Consider the following 19,344-nt stretch of genomic DNA (forward strand, 5'->3'; position numbering starts at 1 on the left):
GTAGATGGCTTCTTCCAACAAGACCATGCGCCATGCCACGGTGCTCGTATTGTGCAGGAGTGGTTTTAAGAACATGAGGGAGACTTGCTTAGGTGGCCCCCACAAATCACCAGATCTCAATCCAATTGAGCATTTGTGGGACGAAGTTGAAAGAGCCATCAGGCAGCTGGTTCCACAACCATCAAATCTCACAGAACTGGACAGTGCTATTCATCAGGCATGGTGTCAGATTCCTCGCATCACCTTTCAACATCTCGTGGAGTCAATGCCAAGAAGAATTGCCGAAGTATTGAAGGCAAAAGGTGGCCCAACGAAGTACTGATGGGGTGGTCATAATCTGATACACACACACACTAAAATGGTTAGACATTTTTTTTCCCTTTCATTTTCAAAATTTCTTTTTGGTGCACCTCTAATAAAGAACTCTTTCCTGGTACTTTTCATGAATAATATTTCCTGTCCCAAGGCCTGAACCTGGTTTCTATTCTATGACTGAAGGAGAAGAGATGTCACATACCCTCCTCCAATCACAGGACACCTATTATGTGAGGAAAATACAATGCGTTTTTTGAATAGGCAATTACTGAGGACTCGTGGGGATTATGACTGAAGCACTTCATTGCTCAAGTTGTACCTCTCACTACCTGCAACACCTGGAAGAACAGTGTGATTGTGTAGGTGGCATGCTGCAAGTTAAGATTTCAGACTTTTCAGCAGTCCTCCAAATAGAACATACATCTTTTTATTGATAATTTACACACCCAATGCAGTGTCTAAATTACATAGTGTACACATCACTTAACAAAAAGCTCCAGCACAGATTTTTAAGATCTTTTTATTAAAAGAAGAGTTATCTTTCCACAGCACATACAGTATAAAAAAAATAAAAATCACCAACCATAATTACATCAGATTCAACAACCATCATTTGCTAGATTTCAGAATTTACTTTTCCATTGTAAAGTAGAAGGAATCTTCTGAAGATGCAGCAGAAATTGATAAATAACACTGAAGGAAGGTCATGTATTAGTAAGGATTGTGCGGAAAAAAAGAATTAAAATTGTGCATACAGTAAAGACATTTGTGCCAGAAGCAGCACGTTCAGTGCTGCATTGGTAATATAATATAGCGCAATTGGTCCCGACGGCATTCGGCCTCTATATTAATCCCAGGGATGCCAAAACCCCCGCAGTTCATTAACCAGTTTGGAGATAAACTGCAAAACCCATCCAGGAACACATTCACACAAGGTTTACTCCTAAAAGGCTGCATTTTGCCAGTTAAAAAACACACAAAAACACAACTTTTCCCTTTTGTTTCCCAGAACAATTGAAGCAAAATAAAAAATTACAATCATTAAATACTGAATGGCATGACGTACTTCAGATGAATGTTGAAGCATTATTGCTCATCTGCCAGTCAGGAGGCCTCCACCCTCCTCCCACTTTAAGTTAACCCTACATGCTCTGCTCCCTTGACAATTAGTTCTTGGTCTGTTCAGTATGATGTGAATCTGCTTGTAGGCCCAAGGGAAGGAAGCACTCAATAGGACATTTTACATTCTGGAAAAGAAAAACAGGAGGAAACATTAGAAATCTTGCAGCCTATTGCTTGGGCACTAAAGTTTTTATAGGCTTAAAGTACACCCATGCTACAATGAGTCTTATTTATCAACATGTTTGTTGTGCCCCAAAGCAAACAAATTAAAAGGTCCATATGCCAATTAATTATTCTCTTTCAATCTAAATTTTGAATTGGATTTACAGGTGAAACTCGATTAGAATATCGTGCAAAGTTCATTTATTTCACTAATGCAACTTAAAAGGTGAAACTAATATATGAGATAGACTCATTACATGCAAAGCAAGATAATTCAAGCCGTGATTTGTCATAATTGTGATGATTATGGCTTACAGCTCATGAAAACCCCAAATCCACAACCTCAAAAAAGTAGATTATTACATGCAATCAATAAAACAAGGACTGTACATAGAACAATATCGGACCTCTGACCTCTGAAAAGTACAAGCATGCATATGTACTCAGTACTTGGTTTGGGCCCCTTTTGCAGAAGTTACTGCAATTACTTTTGCACGATATTCTAATTATTCGAGTTTCACCTGTAGTGTCATAGGGCAATATAGACAATTCCTATGTAACACACATAAGATCTATGTGTCAATAAGTTCTAGTATCTCTGGAATCTTTCCATTTAAAAATTCAGGTTCAGCGATAATGTTCTGCTTAGGTTTCTTTTTGCATAGAACATGCTAAGACCTGGTCTAACAAAAGGACCGCCTTCCAAAAATAGGATTTTTATTTGCCATAGATTCCTTTTCTTGGCGTACTTCAGGTACATAGGGTTATGCTGCTGCCGCCTTCAGGAGAATGGGCACTGGCAAACAAAGCTGCAAGGACAGCCTCGTATAACTCCACACCATGCTCAGGTTTTCTAGAAAAACAATAGTATGAGTGGATCATAAGAACGGAGGGGAAGGACCTGTGCAGGACCTTAAACTGAAAGAAAAGGATTTTACACTACCTATAACAAAAAGGGACACAAGGTGAGTAATTCAGGTACATAGGAGACACCCAAGCAGTTCAACTGAGGGGTGGGCAACACAACACTAACAGGGCCACATTACCAGGTTAACAAGAGAGGCTCAATGGAGCGAACTGTAGAACATTATGACTGAAGCTGGCATCAGATGAAGCATGAACATCGACCTGGTAAAACTTGACAAATATGTGAACAGAGTTGATTGCAACGAGGAAGGCAAACTTGTGATTGAGAGTAGACAGGGTAATTTCCCTGTTTCAAAGTGTGGTTTCTGGAGAACCTCAAAACCAAGTTGAGATGCCACAGAATTACAGGGGAACGTACAGGGAGAACAATGTGAGTGGCACCCTGTCCAAAGGCTTTCACTAAGTGGTGATGGACAAAAACGCAAAAAAAAATAAAAAAGGGAATCTAATCTCTAGGACTGAGATTTGACCCTTGATACTCTAGGCCAAAATGTTGAGCCACACCAGATGGGAAAAGGCAGGATTCATCACAGTTTTACTTGGATAGAAATTCCTTGCCTCACACAATGATAAATGCACTTTCCAGGTGTGATGGTAGACTTTGTGAGAAGATGATTTCCTAACTTTCAGCGCAGCATAGGGATAACTGAATCAGGCAGGACTATAGCCTTTATGGGTCTGGGCTGCAACAGTCAGACTGTTAAAGCTTAAGAAGCAAGGTGGTAAACCAGTCCTTGGGAAAAAATAAGATCCCAGTGTTTTGGAAGGGCCCACAGAGTCTGCCAAGAGTTTAACGAGGTCTGCGTAGCATGCATGTCTGGGCTAGTTTGGAGCAATCACATTTACCGGAATGCCCGCTCAACCCCCCCCCTCCTCCTCCCCATTGTTAGCTGTTGCTCTGTGACAATACGCTTCATTCTACCCTCCTCTTCTGACTGATTAAAATTTTTCTCCAACTGACTTCCTTGCATTGCTGTACCCCTTTGCCAATATCAACCCAGCCCTCTCCATCAGACAGGTCCTGAAAAGTGAAAAAGAAATATCCTGCTCTAGTCTCTCACATCATTCACCCTGCATCTAGTACAGAAATACTAAAATGACAAAACAAGTCTAGAACACTTACAAAGTTTGCCTGAAATCTCTGAGTGTACTGGGAAACTGTGTGTCCGGTGGCATCTGGAGTAACAGCAGATCCTGGCCTTCGGCAGTTATCACAGCGCCAACCCTGTCAGAACAAAGAGCATTAACATGTAGCAGTTATTTTCACAACTGTGGGTTATTGTTAACACAACAACATTTCAGTGAATGATCAATGAGGAGAAGCCTAGATCGCGGTAACACTGGTCCACAAATCTGGGCAGTTCCTACATATATATCTTTCATGTCCATGCAGCAATGCTCCACTTGGAAAGCCAAAGTCAACCCATAGTGGTTTTATCTTCATCAGTACCTTGTTCTGGGTTGCACAGCCTCAAGGAGAACTACTTTGCATACACTGTTAACTCTAGGAAGAATCACTGCTGAGGTTGTATACTGCCTTAGGATGACAGTTTTATAAAACATTTACCATTTTTTATACAAATTTTGAAAATATTGATGCACTGCCTCACTGCTCGTCAATTCAAACAGGACTGTGGTCTGACACAACCTTTTTTTAAATGTTGTATGTGGCAGAATTTTGAGACTCCAATAAAGACTGACTTCTAGCAGTAAGGTATGGCCACATATGGCTTCCGTAATATTACTATAGCTTTGGGCAATAAGTTGTAGTTCTGGTGACAAAGCAGTGTTGTGGCACTTTAACTGTTGCCATGAAAGTGAAAGGAACTTACCATACCAACATACAGATGCACAATAAACATGACATAACTCAACACCAATACATTATGGCTACATTTACAGTTGTGCTTTAAACTGGATTATATTCACAGAAAGGCATTCATTAGTACAGGAATGTTCACTACTTCTAAAGTCAGACAGTAGCCCATGGTACAGCTACTCTGTTTTACTTTTGTAAAAGGTGAGAATCTTGCTAGTGAAATAGTGAATGGGAGGACATGGTCTAGGAGACTGGTGGTCTCCCAACTTAGAAAAGGAGTGTATTTTACAGATTTTGGAATGTAGAATTTTTTTTCTTAAAATGTTGGACATGTGATTTGCAGTTTAGATTACAAACACCCAATGAAGTTCCAACTGGCCTATTGTGTATAGACTGTTTTGCCTGCCAACTTATCAAAAAATATGTCCTGTACTTTACTAGGTAGATATTAGCTCACCTGTTGTCCCCCATAGCATGTGCATGAACAGATGGCTCCCAGGTACTCCTTCTGCCATTGCTCCCCAACATTGTACAGTTTTCCTTCATCATAGCATGTAGCCTCATCTGGAAAAGGAAGACAAGGAAACTGAATAGAAATACCTCATACAAGACAGCATCTACTCGTCCCAATTGTAGATTTCCACAGCAGACCTAGGAGCCACACTGTACTTACGTGGTTCACACTTGAACTCTCCCTTTCCATTTCCAAGACAAGTGCAGCTCATCATCTGCCCATTCTCTCCCTGGCGATCCCACTTCTCACCAATTCTATGGTTAACTCCACTGTCATGGCACCATTCTGCAAGAATCAATGATAAGTTAGATCACAACACAATTGCACTAACTAGAAATCGTTAATTTTCATCAACTTTAAAACCACTAGTGTAAATAATAGCCTAATTTTTAAAAGGTAATTGTTTGTTCCACTACAGCATCCTTTTAAATTGCAGCCCAATAACCGAAATGTCCATCATGAAAAGAAATGCAAATTAACAACTTACATGTAATTTCTTTTACCAAGACAACTATTTTAGCATTACATACTGAGAAGAGGAAGGTTTGTACTCACTCGATGAGTCACATTTAAAGTGCCCACTGCCATATCCTAGACACTTGCACCAAAGTTTAAATCCAGACTCTGACATACGCTCCCATTCCTGTCCAACTGTATAATGTGCTCCAGTGAAGGTGTCATAACAGGTGTCCTCAACTGGCTGTAGAGCCCCGTCAGGAAGGACTATGGAAAAAGTAATTAATTAGGAAAACATTTCTCATCTTGTTAGATTAGTAGAGCTTTGTCTCACACTGTCTGCGTCCAAGTGCGAGCACCCAGACCCACACTGATGTGCAGGATCGGGTGTGCGTGTGGCCGCTTGTAATTGTACGCCTGTCTGAAAGAGCTCTGCCAGTGCACCCAGCAGCACAAAAATATGCAAATATTAATTTAGACTAGACCCTGCCCTCTCCTACACCTCACATTGGTCATTGAGACTTCCCATCACATTGAATTAACCAATAATGACACTTAGGAGGTAGGGAAGAGTGTGAGCTTCTTACATGAAAAACAGGAAGAGCCCGTAGCACAAACCTTAAATTAAGAAGCCGATAATGCACGTGTTAAAGATGGACAGAACACTAGATATTTAAACAAAGACAGAAGAGACAGTCCTCCTGCTAATGGCACCACTATGCTGAAAGTGAATTGCAATATAGCTCTAAGCTCTCAAACACAAAATGGATTTTATAGACAAAACCATAAAGAAAGCCACTTATCTGACACTACACAAAGTGGATATATGTAGATGGGATACGGATTACCAATCACCCACATATTTAGATGAAGTGTAAATACAAACATACCAATAACTAAACTCACAAAATCTGATAAAGATTAAACAAATAAAATAAATCTATAAAAAACAAACACAACTATGTGGTAACCTTTTTATCCCATAGTTCTCTTTAGGGTCATGGGGGACATATTCCAACATCCTCCTGTGACCCAAAGCTCCACAGCCAGGGCGGATCCCGACACTACTGTCGAGATCCACCTAGTAGGCTGATTGACAGAAGGCTCTGCCTATCTGAAGGCAAAGTCAGCTGTGCCCCCCCCCCCACTCCCATTTCTCCAGTCAGAGCTGGGAGGGGGGAATCCCTGCGGGGAGCGGTGACTGACCGCCACCGCTCTCTGCAGGGAGATGATCGGGAAGTGAGCGAGCAGGGGTATGTGTTCGCTTACTTCCCGATCTATAGAGCCGACTTGTGACAGTTTCAATGTCGCACAACAGCTCGAGGAGGAGTGTAAATCACTCACCTCATTAGTTCTCCTTTAAGTTTCCCTGTATTGTTTTTAATATGACCTGTGTTTGGAGACCATTTACTGATAGTTTGGCTTCACTAGAATTCACTTTTAGTGTAATGGGGCAGTTTAGAGAGGAATGTTCTTTTCTTTTACATGTTTTCACACTTAGAAGACTTTTGGTTTCAGGGTGCCTGGAGAATGCTTGAAGATACTTGTGCAAGAATTAAAGAGGCTTCAAAAATAACATACCAGGGGCAGTTTACCATTCTTAAAATGTTTACACGTTTGCTTTAAAAAGAAGTGGTCAGGAGAGAATGATATACAGACTATGCTCTTACCAGTATTGCTGACTGTGACCAGTTCCTCTAGGATCTTGTGTCTATTAATTCCTTTCAAGGCCTCCACAATGATATTGTATGTGGCTCCACGGGTAAGGCCATTAAGAGTAGCACTGGTAGAGGTGCCAGGGACCCTAAACTGTGAAAATGACATAAAACACTAAAGTTACCTTTAAGAATTTAGAAAATGATCAGATCATTTAAAAATAAGACATTTATATTAGAGCTGTAGCTAACGATTATTTTCCAAATCGATTAGTTAGCCGATTATTATATATAGTGGGAAGTTATATTTAAAATAAAAGTACATCTCCTCCCCCATTAGAACAATTTATAGTATGCCATTGTTGGCCTCCTGAAAATGCTGGTTGGCTGACTGTGTATGGCTTCAATACTTCAAAGTTAGACCCAAAACCGACAGTCTACAGAAAATAATAAAGTCAGGATTCTTTATTCAAAATACTTGTACTGGGTCAGTGACGCAAAGCATGGAAGCCAAATCATCAAGCGACAATTTCAGAGGAAGACAATGGCAGCTCTCACAAATTACAGGTTTCCATTAACTTCCTGTCCAGTCATTCCAGAGAAAACTTCCAATTGCAAGCTTTTTTTGGCTCTTTACATTCATTTATATGCAAAACAACCATAATTGTAGATAAAAAAAAGTGACTAAATGTTTTACTACCTAATCAAGTGAAATACATAGAATAAGGATTGTAAGCTTACCTCAAGAGGGGCTTCCTCATGACCCACAGGATGGCACGAGATGATGTATTCGGTGGTCTCCAAAAGGGGCCTCCATGAAATGGTAGTTTGAGATGCCACTTCTTGTATACCAGTATCATTGATTTGTGGCCCAAAGCCATGGGTATAAGGCCCGTCGAAATCTCCTTTGGGCTCATGATCATAGATGGGCTCATGAAAACTGGTATCCACTGTAACAACATGACCGGGAGTAAATTGCCCAGGCTTCACAGGTGCAGCAGTTGTGGGCAAAACGGGGCTTCTAAAGTATTCTTCAACAAATTGTCCTTCATGGCCAGTGCTTTGCTGTCCAATAGAGCCTGGAAGTTTAATACCATTACCATTCTCAAATGTTGTCTCAGTGATGAAAGGCGTTTTCTCTATTTCCGAGGGAACATCAAGGATTTCAGGGCCAGGGATGGGGTGAGGGAATGTTACCAGTTGGGGAATCTCATCTGGCCAAAGAAAGTATTAGGAGCAATAAAAGCAAAGCGTTAATTAAAGCAGGCAGAAGCAATGGTCCTTGGCACCAGAACATGTTTTGTGGTCATGGTACACAAACAACAGTAGGTACTCTGTACTTTTAGTATATCCAGCCCTTTAAAGCCACATGCAAATGGTTTGACTTTTTTTTTTACAAAAAGTAACTGCAAAGTTACTGGAGCAAATGCATAGGGTCCTACTGCAAAAATGCATCAATACACATGCTAAGCCTTACACCCACAAATCTGAACACAGTGAGAAACACCAACAATTTAAAGTCTAGGTCCAGCCAGCTTTTTTCTAGTTAAGATCTACAATTTACATTTTTTTGAGCAGATACCTCCCCTTCCTGTCCCTTTGAAACCAGACAATGGCTCCATTCCTTTCACCCACTGGTCAAAAAAAAAAGTTTTGGCTGGAGTTGGGCATAAGGTGACACGGCAACAAAAATAAAGGCATTTTTACATGTGGCCAAAAAAGAAAGTTAAAACAGATTTCAAATTAAGAGCACACATTAAGGGGTCAGCACAGCACAAATGGCTATTTTAGAAATAGGCAGAATCATGTGGTCTGACTTCTTAGATTTCTTGGGGACCTCAGGGGCCATATCTTCCCCCATCATAGTTCCCAAACAGACTTTGGAATCACAATCCCCATGATGATTGGGTATTTTCAAATTCAGTGTATTATAAAAAAGCATGCTGAAATGCAATGGCAGGTGTGCAAACCTGTGAACTCAAGTACAGAGTTCTCAGCAATGAAATTCCATTTGGGTGGGCTGACCCTTTAAATGGGATTTGTTTAGTTTCGGGTGATCAGGGGGAAATGCATCTGTTATATCCAACACAATCCAGCTTCTATGCAGTTTCTCTATCAATATTCATTTCTCACTGCTGTGCCTGCCAGGGCAATGGGGGATTCTGTATGGCCAACTTTATCACTAGCAAGTTCAAGCAACATTAGCAGTGAGTCATGATCAATGACGGGACTCCACAAGACCCTACTCACCCAAAGCTAAAATAGTGGAGAACATACTTTTGTTTTTTTGTGATCAGAGCAAATATTCAGCCTATCCCTTCAACTAGGAAAAGGCACCTCTGAATGAAAGACATTGAGAAATAGATACATTTAAATTGTACCCACTGTTAAGACCTTTTAAAAATGCATCATTGCTTTAGGTCTATATTTTTTAACGTATTGATTTCATTTGATGATTGTCATTGTTAGAAATGCAGTATGCTTCACTGTGAGAGACAGACATTCAACATTGCAAAAATGCAATTTTTCTTTGTTAAAAAAATTTGAAGAAAAGCAGCAGGCACACCTTTCATGGAAGGAAACCTTTGTGCATGCAGAGCATACATGTTCATGATGCAAAGAAAAATTCTAGGGATTGTGCCAACTTTTGCATTCTTGAGGTCATACTGATTTTTTTTACATGACTATTCTGGTTGTAGGTCTCTCACATGGAAGAAATTTCAATTAGCATAATTTTCCTTTTAAATTAAATTGTTCACAATTAAATGACTGAACACCATCCAGATTTGCCAGTTTTATAAAAACTGAAAGCAATTGTGTGCTTTGATTTCCAAATCTTCCTAATACAGTTTTTATAATCCAGGCACTTTGGTGTCTGCATCTAAAAAGATGTTCAGTACATCAGACAAGGAATTAAATCACTGCACGCTACAGCATAGAGGATTCAACTGCAACACTGCACAGACAATGAAATGCAAAATTACTTTTTGTCAAGAGATGCAAGCCAGTTAAAAGTAGGTTTTCAAAACAGTGCATTAAAGAAGTAAATTGCCACAATACTAACACAGCCTTATTTGCACACATCCCTACATCACATGTAAAGAAATAAGTGTTGTTCAGATAACATTTAGTTCATAAAGTTTTAATACCTGTCTTCTTGCGACCAGTCAAAGGCTCACTCTTCTGGTTATTCCTCACAGCAATGACATAAATTACATATTCCACACCAGGCTCTAGGTCTGCAAAGTAATTAAATACATTATTAGTGTAGATTTTTAGTGCCTAACTGCATGCACTTTCTGTGCCAACTGCCCCCTCCCAGCGAGATCTTGGTTATGCAACTTTCTCTAAGCCACAAAGCCATTTGCTAGTATCTTTGCTGCAGGACCTGCACATAGGTGCTGCAATGCCATTCAACCCCATGTTGTTTTCTTACTCTTCCACCAGAGTGCACAATCTCAACAGGACAGAATGAAGATTACCGCACACGTGCAGAGCGGTGGGCAGAGAAGGAGGCTGCAAAGCCAAGATCTCAATGGATCTGAGGCAGAAGTAACTCCACTAAATGTGCATTTATACTTTAGAGCAGAATTTTTTTTTTTATTCATTTATAAAATCAGTAAAAGGAGGACCACACCAATCGCATATACAATGGGAAAATAATCACAAATAGCCTACATTTACAAAGCTTTAAAACACAAGGTTTGAGGGCTTTACTTTAGCCATATGGCTCATTTTTAGATCATGGACTCAGATGAAAACATTTTTTTTTTCTTATGAAAAGGTCCTTCTGCAAAAGGTGGAAACGGGTTTTCAGGTCTATGAAAATAGTACACTCTTCAAGAGCAGAGTAAGCACCTGGGAGCAATGCAGTATTCTTTGGACAAAAGAGACAATATTGCATGTACTGAACAGTGGTCAGGACACTCACTGGTTAAGGTAGCCTCAGTAGTCCCTGCTGGAAGGCGGGGCAGATGTTCCTTAGGTACTCCTCCTACCCGTTCATACTTAATGATGTAACCTGTGATGCGAGAGCGAGGAGGCTGCCAGGAGAAGAGCAGGGAGTTGGGTGTGCTGGTCAGGAATCGCAAGTTGGAAGGACTGTCAACAGCTAGTAAAAGATAAGAGCAACATTAAAATACCCAGTACTTTATGCTGAACACAAACAAAACAGCAGTAAACTATGGGAATACAGTTAATTTGTTATTTTACCTGTTGACACATCCAGTGTGACAGGGGAGCTGCGGGCATTGTCATTTAAAGTGTACAGAGAGATCTTGTATTCTGTTCCGGGCTGAAGACCTATAATAAGAGCATTAACAGTTAGGGAGACCCCAAAACAGACCCCACAAATAATGTGGTCACTATGGAGGCCTCTAGACAATGTCCTAATAAACAAGTCTTACCTGTGACAGTGAAGGTTCTCACATCTGGTTTAATCACTCTCTGAATGGGAGTCTGGCCACCAGCAGGAAGAGCCTCAATCAGGAAGCCAGTGATGGTCTCCGTCTTTGTGCGCCAGGTAATGGTGACAGTTGTTTCTGTAACATCTGTGACACGTGGACGGCGAGGGGGGCTAACATCTAGGAAAAATATTTTGATTTTTTTTTAAAATCAACTGGTTTCAAGAGCAGGGAAATATCCCACTTCTACCATTAAATAGGTGCAGACTAAATTCAAATGATGCCTACACAGGAAAAATTGGCTTGTGTTTTTTATAGATTAAAGAATATTAACACTGAAAGGGCCTATTTGGACTATGTTTTAAAGCATCTGTGTTAATCCAATGCATTATTGTACATTATCATTGTGTATTAAACCTGACAGCACACCTCAATGCAAGAAAAAAAAAAAAAAGAGAAAAGTCTGACCATTTAAAGCAGAGCTCTGCCCCACACAGCACATGTGTTCTGTTGCACTGCAGTGCAGGTGTGTTACCCGTTACTGTAATTCAAAATTACTGCCATTGCAACACAATGCTGCATTATGCTAATGCAGTAAAACATGTATTTTACAGCACATTATCTTTAAGCATAAATGTAAATGGGCCCAAAATAAGCAAACACATTCAAGAGGTCAATTACAAATGGAAGCAAATATTTGATGGCTATTTCTTTCCTACCCTTAAACAGTTGACCCATTATATTTTATCTTTTGGTTACTTACTTTCCAGTGTTGAGATGATGCCTTGTAGTGGTGGACTCATCAGACCATCCTTCACAGCATACACATTAACTTCATACTTGGTTGCAACCTGATCAAGAAAGCAAGAGTTTCGGAAAACTTACTAAGTGTACCAAGGAGTTGTAATTGCAGATGGATCAGTTATACCTTAACCGGATTGGGCTTTACTAAGCATGGTAAAACTAGAACGTTAAACTAAACTAGCAGTCACAGATCACCTTTTGTTAAAGTATCCTAGCTAGAATGTGGGGGGGACAGTAGACCCTCCAAAATGGTCCACTCTATAAAAATAAAAAAGGTACAAATGCTCCATTTTGGAAGAATGTTCGATTACCAAGCCTATATGAATAAATGAATGGCTTAAGTGTAACTTTGCTTCAGAATAGTGTAGCTGTATGCTTTTCTGTCCCTGTCAATTAAAACCTAAAAATATTTTCTTTATACATGCAAATCAAGCGTTTTCTTTAAAAACCAGAGTCATATGATCAGGAGCACCAACTAGGAGTTGACATGATTGAGCCTGTGAATTACAACATCTATTTCTACTGTAAACAGCCTGGTAACAAGTACTTAGTGCAGTTATTTCATGCTTTTACACTACCAGTGTGCCTGCTAAGCAGAAGAAAAAAAAATAGCCATTATAACTTTTCTGTGGCTCAGCAAATTCAGAAAGATAGGTCAGAAGTAACAGTTTTTCATGGAGTGGACATCATTGCCATCTGCATTATGCTCCATTAAGATGGAAATTATGATATAGAGGGCAACTACTACACATAATGCATTTGGGGTGGACATAATGCATTTGGGGTGGCTGTGACAAATACCATCAGGAAGTTTGGTATACGCTGGGTCAAAGGGACTGTAAAATACTAGGAGGTGTAGCATTACTGTGGCATTTAAAAAAACTGACTTCCATGGTCCTGGTGCATAAAGTGCATGTCTGTTCCATTTACAATAAAACACCATAGAATATGTTGTTATCCATGGCTATACATACTGGGATACGTTTCTGAAATTCACTGGAACTGAGGGAGCAGCTTAGAGGATTAACAAAATGGCTTCAACGTTACAGAGCAAGTCCATTGAAGTCATTTCCACTGATGTATTCTGCACATACTACCAAGTTTTACAAGTATAAGATTTCAAGCCATTACTCACCATTAGACCAGTAATAGTGGTTGCAGTCGTACCAGGCGACAGATCCATCTCTTTCATTGGTCCAGTTTTCTCCTTGGGGTTCACACGTACTCTGTATCCACTGAGCTGGAGATTAGGTGCATGCCAGCTGAGAGTAAGGCCCGTTGGATTCACTTGGGAAAACTGAAGATTTGTTGGGGCAGGAATGGCTGCAAAATGGATAGTATATGTGTAAAAAAAAAATTACAATATAATAATAATAACACAAAAAAGATTTTACAAGACAAAATACTCTACACACAACGTGAATGCATGCATAAAAAAATCCATAAATCCATAAAATAAAAGAATGCAGTGCAACTTCAAAGGTTGTCTTGTACAAGCATGAACATAAATAACCTTCAAAATTAAGTCTCTAGTAGTAAAAAGGGAACTTTTGAGTACCAAAAGCAATGCAGTTGATGCTAGGTAATATTCCACACATCTGATGGATAGGGTTATTTAATATGTGCAGGAATTTAACACACTACTCAAATAGGCCAGTGATGTTCTTAAGTCAACTTCCATTGGCATTCAGTTAAGACATTTTAAAAAGTTGCATGCTTGTTATGAAGCTTTAGATATAAGAAATTAATAACTACACAAAACAAAATATTCTAGAATGTTATCAGAACAGCAGTAATGTAAAATTAGGTTTAAAGTGATATTTTCAGTCAGCTGACTTGTTCAGTAATACCACTAAAATTGTCAGTTTGGTGACACTTTTTGCCAACCATTGCAGGTAGAACTATAGCACATGCATAGTAATAGTTACTAGCCGCTCTTAATGAAACTTTTTTGGGTTTAGTAATACTTAATGATGTATCAGGATGCAAGTGACAAATGGATAGATAAATAGAAAAGGTGAAAGACCACATCAGGCGTAGGTACAAGGATTGGAATTAAGGGTATACAGTTTGCTGGTGGATGGCACCTGCAGGGTAACAAAGGACGAACGGACACACAGAACCCGCCAAGTGCTCTGGATACCTGTATGCTGGATTCCAATCACAGGCTTGCTTTCCTTGTCATCGTGCAATGCCACGATGCTTACAGTGTACTCTGTGCCCGGCCTGAGACCGTGCAATTCAGCAGTGTCGTCATCTCCTTCTGGAGCTGGAAACAACTCTCTGACTCCATCCTCAGGGCTTGAGTAGGTCACTCGGTAACCTGTAACCTGTCCTTCTGGGATTTCCCAGGATAGTCTAATTGAATCAAGATTCACTTCTGGAAATGCCAGTCCCTTGGGTTGATCAATGTCTGTCAGGCAAATTAATTATAAAAGCAATTAACAGCAGAGACAAGCAGAAGCAGCAACAGGAAAGAAAAAAAGCTGCCAGAGTATTCTACCCTCCCCCGGCATTTGAAAGCTATATCAAGTGTTAAATTATAAAAGCCGCATTAGAAAGGTCTGTCCCTCCACAACAAAATATTTTTTGTAGATGTTGGTGAGCTGAATCACCCAATGGCTTTTTAGATTTCTTAGAGACTCCAAGAGGCATTTCAGTGTTTCCAACTCTAGATACCACTTCCCATTATGGAGTCGTTATAGCTGAAGCAGGAGAGTACAGTTGGGAAGGTGGGATCCAGAGCCCAGAATCTAAAAAGCAACATGTGATTCAAGCCCGCAATATATCATCAAAACCAAACATTTTAGTTTTGAGTGGACTGACCATTTAAACAAATACAATTCAGCCACCTTAACCCAGAGAATGGTACAGAACCATACCAAATTAATTTTTCATCAGTACAAGACATAATTGAGACATTAGCAGGCAGAATTCTTACATTGCTGGTAGCACAGCTGTGATTCAATCAGGTGTGAAGCAATGCAATGTAAATTTGCCAAGTATCCTAAAGATTAGAGGTTATAGCTGGAAAAATATTTGTGCAAGCGCTCATCATGTTTGCATATGCCAGCCATTGATGAACTACAACCTGATAAAAAGCTATAGGTCAACAAAAGAGGATGTGCTAAACTATGCACAAAACATTGATTAATTTTAAGCTCTGCAACCTTAACACCTATTGCAAAAGCTTAATATGCAAGAGTCAGTTTGATGCTGCAGGGATACTAAATACAATTAACGGCCATGTTTATCAAGCACACTAGCAATTAGTCTCTAAAAAGCAGTAGCACTATTCAGACCGTGGATTACAGAACTTTGTCCTAACTCCACTCCATGGCTGATGAGAGGTTTGTCTACTAAACCACATCATTGGTGTTAACAAATTTCATTTTTTTTTCAGTCAAGATCTCTTAATGCAGTGTACAAAAAAAAAAAAAGGGAATAGGATAAATCCAGTTTAAACAGAGAATACATACTTGTGACAGCTGTTTCAACTAGAGGCTCACTCTCTCCGCTAACACCCAGGGCATACACGCTCACCACATACTCAACAGTTGGTTGAAGCCCCACAATTGTCATTTCCGTTTTATCTGTGAAATAAGTTACTAAAAATGAAAGGCGCAATTCATTTTTGGAATATCAAAAGTTAATATTTTGGTTACAAGATATGACATTTGCAAATCTATTTTATTTTGAAAAAATAAAAATGTTTATATAGGAAGTACTTTTTTTGTTTTCTTTGTAAGAAGAGTTGACTTTACTCCTGGTGGCAAGTCTGTTGTATAGTTTTTAGGAAATCCCTCGTAGAGGACAGTTCTTTCCATTTGTCAGGATGGGAATATATTAACCCCTTCATGACTGAGGCCCTTTTTTCCATTTTTGCACCCATGTTATATTCCACATTTTAGGCCTAGTCCGACAAGGTACAAAAAAGGATTTGGAGACTGAACAGTAGTGTGTATATTAAAAAATGGTCCCCCTTCCCCTGTTATAAATGTCTTAAACATGAAAATGCAGCACATAGGTATGTAGGTGGGATTATCTAAAATACTCAACATAGAAAAAAAAACACAATTTTCTTATGAAGTAAAATGTAAATGGTCAGACTACCAGCATTTCAAAAAGGGATAAGTTAATATTTTTAACTTTAACTATCCATGTACAGTAACAACTGTTAAAGGGTATTTGAGAATAAACGTTTCAAGCATCCCTTTACAACACGCTCACAAACAAAATAGTTACCTGATGGTAAAACTTTGGAAATGGTTTCTCCATGACCACCTTTGGGTACACTAGTAACCCTATAACCAGTAACTGGGCTAGCAGATGGTGTCCATCTAACATGAATGCTTTGATCTTGGACATCAGTCACTTGCATCTCTGTTGGTTGATCAACAGCTGTAAAACATCAGTTATATTTAGAACTATTTTACCAGTAAAACCACATAATAAAACATTCACACAAAGTATTACTAGATTTCAATATGTTGCATCTTTACAAGATAGCTTGAAGTCCACTTGGTATACCTGTTGAATGAACAAAGGTAATTGGCTTGCTTGTGGCAGGACTGTCCCCTCGGCCAGTGACAGCATACACTGTAATAGTGTAGCTTACGCCTGGTTTCAAATCTCTGATAGTTGCAGTGTTGAAAGTGCCAGGCACTGTGAATTCCTGAGCTGGACCTTGGCCTCCTATGTGGATAATCAGAGATTTTCGTTAAGAACGCATAAAAATGGGAACCATCGGGCTCAGTGCAAAATATTTATTGAACATACCAGTCTCTGAGGAAGTAATCCTATAGTATCGTACATTGACTGCAGGTGCATCCCAAGCAATTGTAATTGTATTGGGAGAAGTAGATGTTGCTTGTAGATCAGTTGGAACATCAGACACTGCAATGAAAAAGAAATGCAGTAAAAAAAAAAAAAAAAAAAAAAAAAAAGGGAAAATAAGGGGATGTTTGTTCCATCTCAGCATTTCTGCCATCTGACTCCTCTGAAGCAGGCTGAGCATCCAAAATTATTCTGCTGAATTTTATGGCATAAATGATGGCCCTTCTCAATCGCTGTAGCAGGTGGGAGTAGTGGGGAAATTAAACCGAGATCTTGCAACCTGTGTAGCTGAAGAATCAACTAAGTCAGTGGGCAATTCCGGATTCCTACATCTGTCCAAATTGGTAGTATTTCTAAAAGGTGCCCATACACGTGGAAGGCGTGCGACCGTTTCTACTGTATGGTCGCACGTCTTTTGTCTCCCGTGCAGGCTTGAAAACCCACTGAGAATCGTACGATTGTCGGCGGGTTAGTGCCGTTCTCGGGAGACAAATGCGAACAGGCCGGTGTGCACAAGCGCACACTGCCCATGCGGCATTGGAGTCATTGGAAGCCCGCCCCTCAGGGGTGATCTTACGAGCTTTTAATTGGCTTACAACCATCGCAAGACTTGCGATGGTTGTAAAGTGTATGGCCAGCTTAAGTGGACTCACTCTGAAGGCAAATCATAAGTTTTGCCACTGATAAGGATTGGCACTGGCAGTTTTAAGAATTGAGCACCAAGTGTTGCACAATTGTTCTGCTGATAAGTAAATATTAAGCAGTGATTAGGCCAGATAATTCGTTTTGGGATGGGAAAGGGAGGTTGAATTAAGGCACAGTTTAGAAATGTAGTGTTCAGCATCTGACCAAAGGAAGATTAGGTGGGAGAAAAGAGCCTTCGTAAAAAAGAACACTTTTTTGTTTATGGACAAATGCCATTTCACTAGTCCTCACGCCAAAAAACAAGAGTACAAAAACATATCAAACATTTAACAGTGTTTTCAGGCAAACTACCTACCTGTAGCTTGTTGGCCTACAAGTGGCAAGCTCTCCTGGCCACTACTGACCGCAATAATACTGACAACATATTCAGAGCCTGGGATAAGGTTGGTAAGAGTGACAGAGTTTCGTGATGGAGGAATTTTCTCTTCTTTGGGACGCATATTACTATTTTCCAGCTGGTAGCGAACTTTATACCCAGTGATGGTAGCACGGGGGGCATTCCAGTGCACAGTAAAGGAGTTTGTGGTGATTTCAGAAAAGTCAATACCACTTGGTGAATCAAGTGCTATGGTGCAGGAAAAAAAAAAAAAAAGGAAAAAATTAGGGGAAAAAAACCCCACACACATACAAGACACAATATTACCATCTGCAATCAAAATAACTAAAGTTGCACACTACCTTTATAAAATATGGAAAGGAAAGTCAGACTAACTCAAGCATTTTGAACGCATCATCATGACTTTGTATACAAAGTAAATTCCTGTATATTACATAAGTAACGTCTTAGTGTAGAATGCGTTCTTTATCTCACAAGTCTGCTGGTTGAAATGCAGGAATCTACAGCTTGCGGGAACAAGACATGCAGCATTGAGCCAACATCTGTCCTTTCTACTACAAAATACCTCAGAATAAACCTGCTGGTATGGAACTCACAAGCCAAGCAAAGAGCTCAGAGCAGGTTTCAAAGAAAACAGGCAGCTGTTACCACATCAGAGGACATTCTTGGGCATTTGAGCACAGATCTGGGTACAATTTCAAATTCATAATTTCCACAAATTTAATACCCAGTGCTGCTATTTTTGGAACATGCCACTGCATATACACTGATCTAGGGTATGTATACACTATCTTTACGGTATACCACACATTGACTGTATCTTGCTACTTTGGGAATTAGGTCTCATCTCATAACAGCATGTACTTAAATTCCACAACACTGAAGCTGAACACAAAAAATAGGTCTCCTAGAATAGCCATTGCATATACTGTATGGAGAATTCACTTCAGCAAAAAAAGTTTATTCTTAAAATACATTTCCTCTTTTGCAGCCAAATTGGGTTAACATTTACCTTAATTTTTAAGTTGTGATATGTGAACAGAAACTTTGAAACTGAAATTTTCCTCTGCTATATATTAAGGGGCTTGGGAGTTGATGTTTACCATAATTAACCCTGTCTGTACTGGCAAATCTAGCAGTTATAAACTAGTTTTGAACACGGTTTGTCCTAAGAGTTAATCTCAAGGCTTGTGTTTTGCATTGTATGGTAATGAGGGAGAAGGGTTTGTTCCCACTTTGTCCCTACACTTTCACTTTGAAATTTTTCCAGAGTTGCTTGGAGACCACCC

The 19,344-nt window shown here is 39.6% G+C and overlaps 1 protein-coding gene across 11 annotated transcripts in view; it reads right to left on the minus strand.

The window, feature by feature from the left end:
• Positions 1–854: 854 nt before the first annotated feature.
• The window catches only part of FN1 (fibronectin 1), a 62,396-nt gene continuing 43,906 nt past the window's right edge, over positions 855–19,344 (minus strand). For 2 of the 11 annotated variants that reach the window (XM_018559951.1, XM_018559949.1), the window contains 20 exons: positions 18,014–18,283; positions 16,957–17,073; positions 16,708–16,872; positions 16,423–16,578; positions 15,657–15,770; positions 14,321–14,590; positions 13,313–13,500; positions 12,137–12,224; positions 11,377–11,553; positions 11,183–11,272; positions 10,902–11,081; positions 10,120–10,209; positions 7,933–8,184; positions 7,712–7,815; positions 6,986–7,124; positions 5,415–5,582; positions 5,019–5,144; positions 4,803–4,909; positions 3,644–3,751; positions 855–1,562 (listed from right to left, as the gene is read on the minus strand). In XM_018559951.1, coding sequence (XP_018415453.1) covers positions 1,482–1,562; positions 3,644–3,751; positions 4,803–4,909; positions 5,019–5,144; positions 5,415–5,582; positions 6,986–7,124; positions 7,712–7,815; positions 7,933–8,184; positions 10,120–10,209; positions 10,902–11,081; positions 11,183–11,272; positions 11,377–11,553; positions 12,137–12,224; positions 13,313–13,500; positions 14,321–14,590; positions 15,657–15,770; positions 16,423–16,578; positions 16,708–16,872; positions 16,957–17,073; positions 18,014–18,283 — 2,990 coding nt within the window. In that variant the 3' untranslated portion in view covers positions 855–1,481. Of the gene's footprint in view, positions 1,563–3,643; positions 3,752–4,802; positions 4,910–5,018; positions 5,145–5,414; positions 5,583–6,985; positions 7,125–7,711; positions 8,185–9,351; positions 9,355–10,118; positions 10,210–10,901; positions 11,082–11,182; positions 11,273–11,376; positions 11,554–12,136; positions 12,225–13,312; positions 13,501–14,320; positions 14,591–15,656; positions 15,771–16,422; positions 16,579–16,707; positions 16,873–16,956; positions 17,074–18,013; positions 18,284–19,344 lie in introns of all 11 variants that reach the window. The other 9 variants (XM_018559950.1, XM_018559947.1, XM_018559957.1 and 6 more) reach the window with 7 other exon arrangements.

The sequence above is a fragment of the Nanorana parkeri genome, unplaced genomic scaffold (genome assembly GCF_000935625.1).
Source record: "Nanorana parkeri isolate BGI_ZX_2015 unplaced genomic scaffold, ASM93562v1 scaffold423, whole genome shotgun sequence".
Taxonomy (NCBI): Eukaryota; Metazoa; Chordata; class Amphibia; order Anura; family Dicroglossidae; genus Nanorana; species Nanorana parkeri.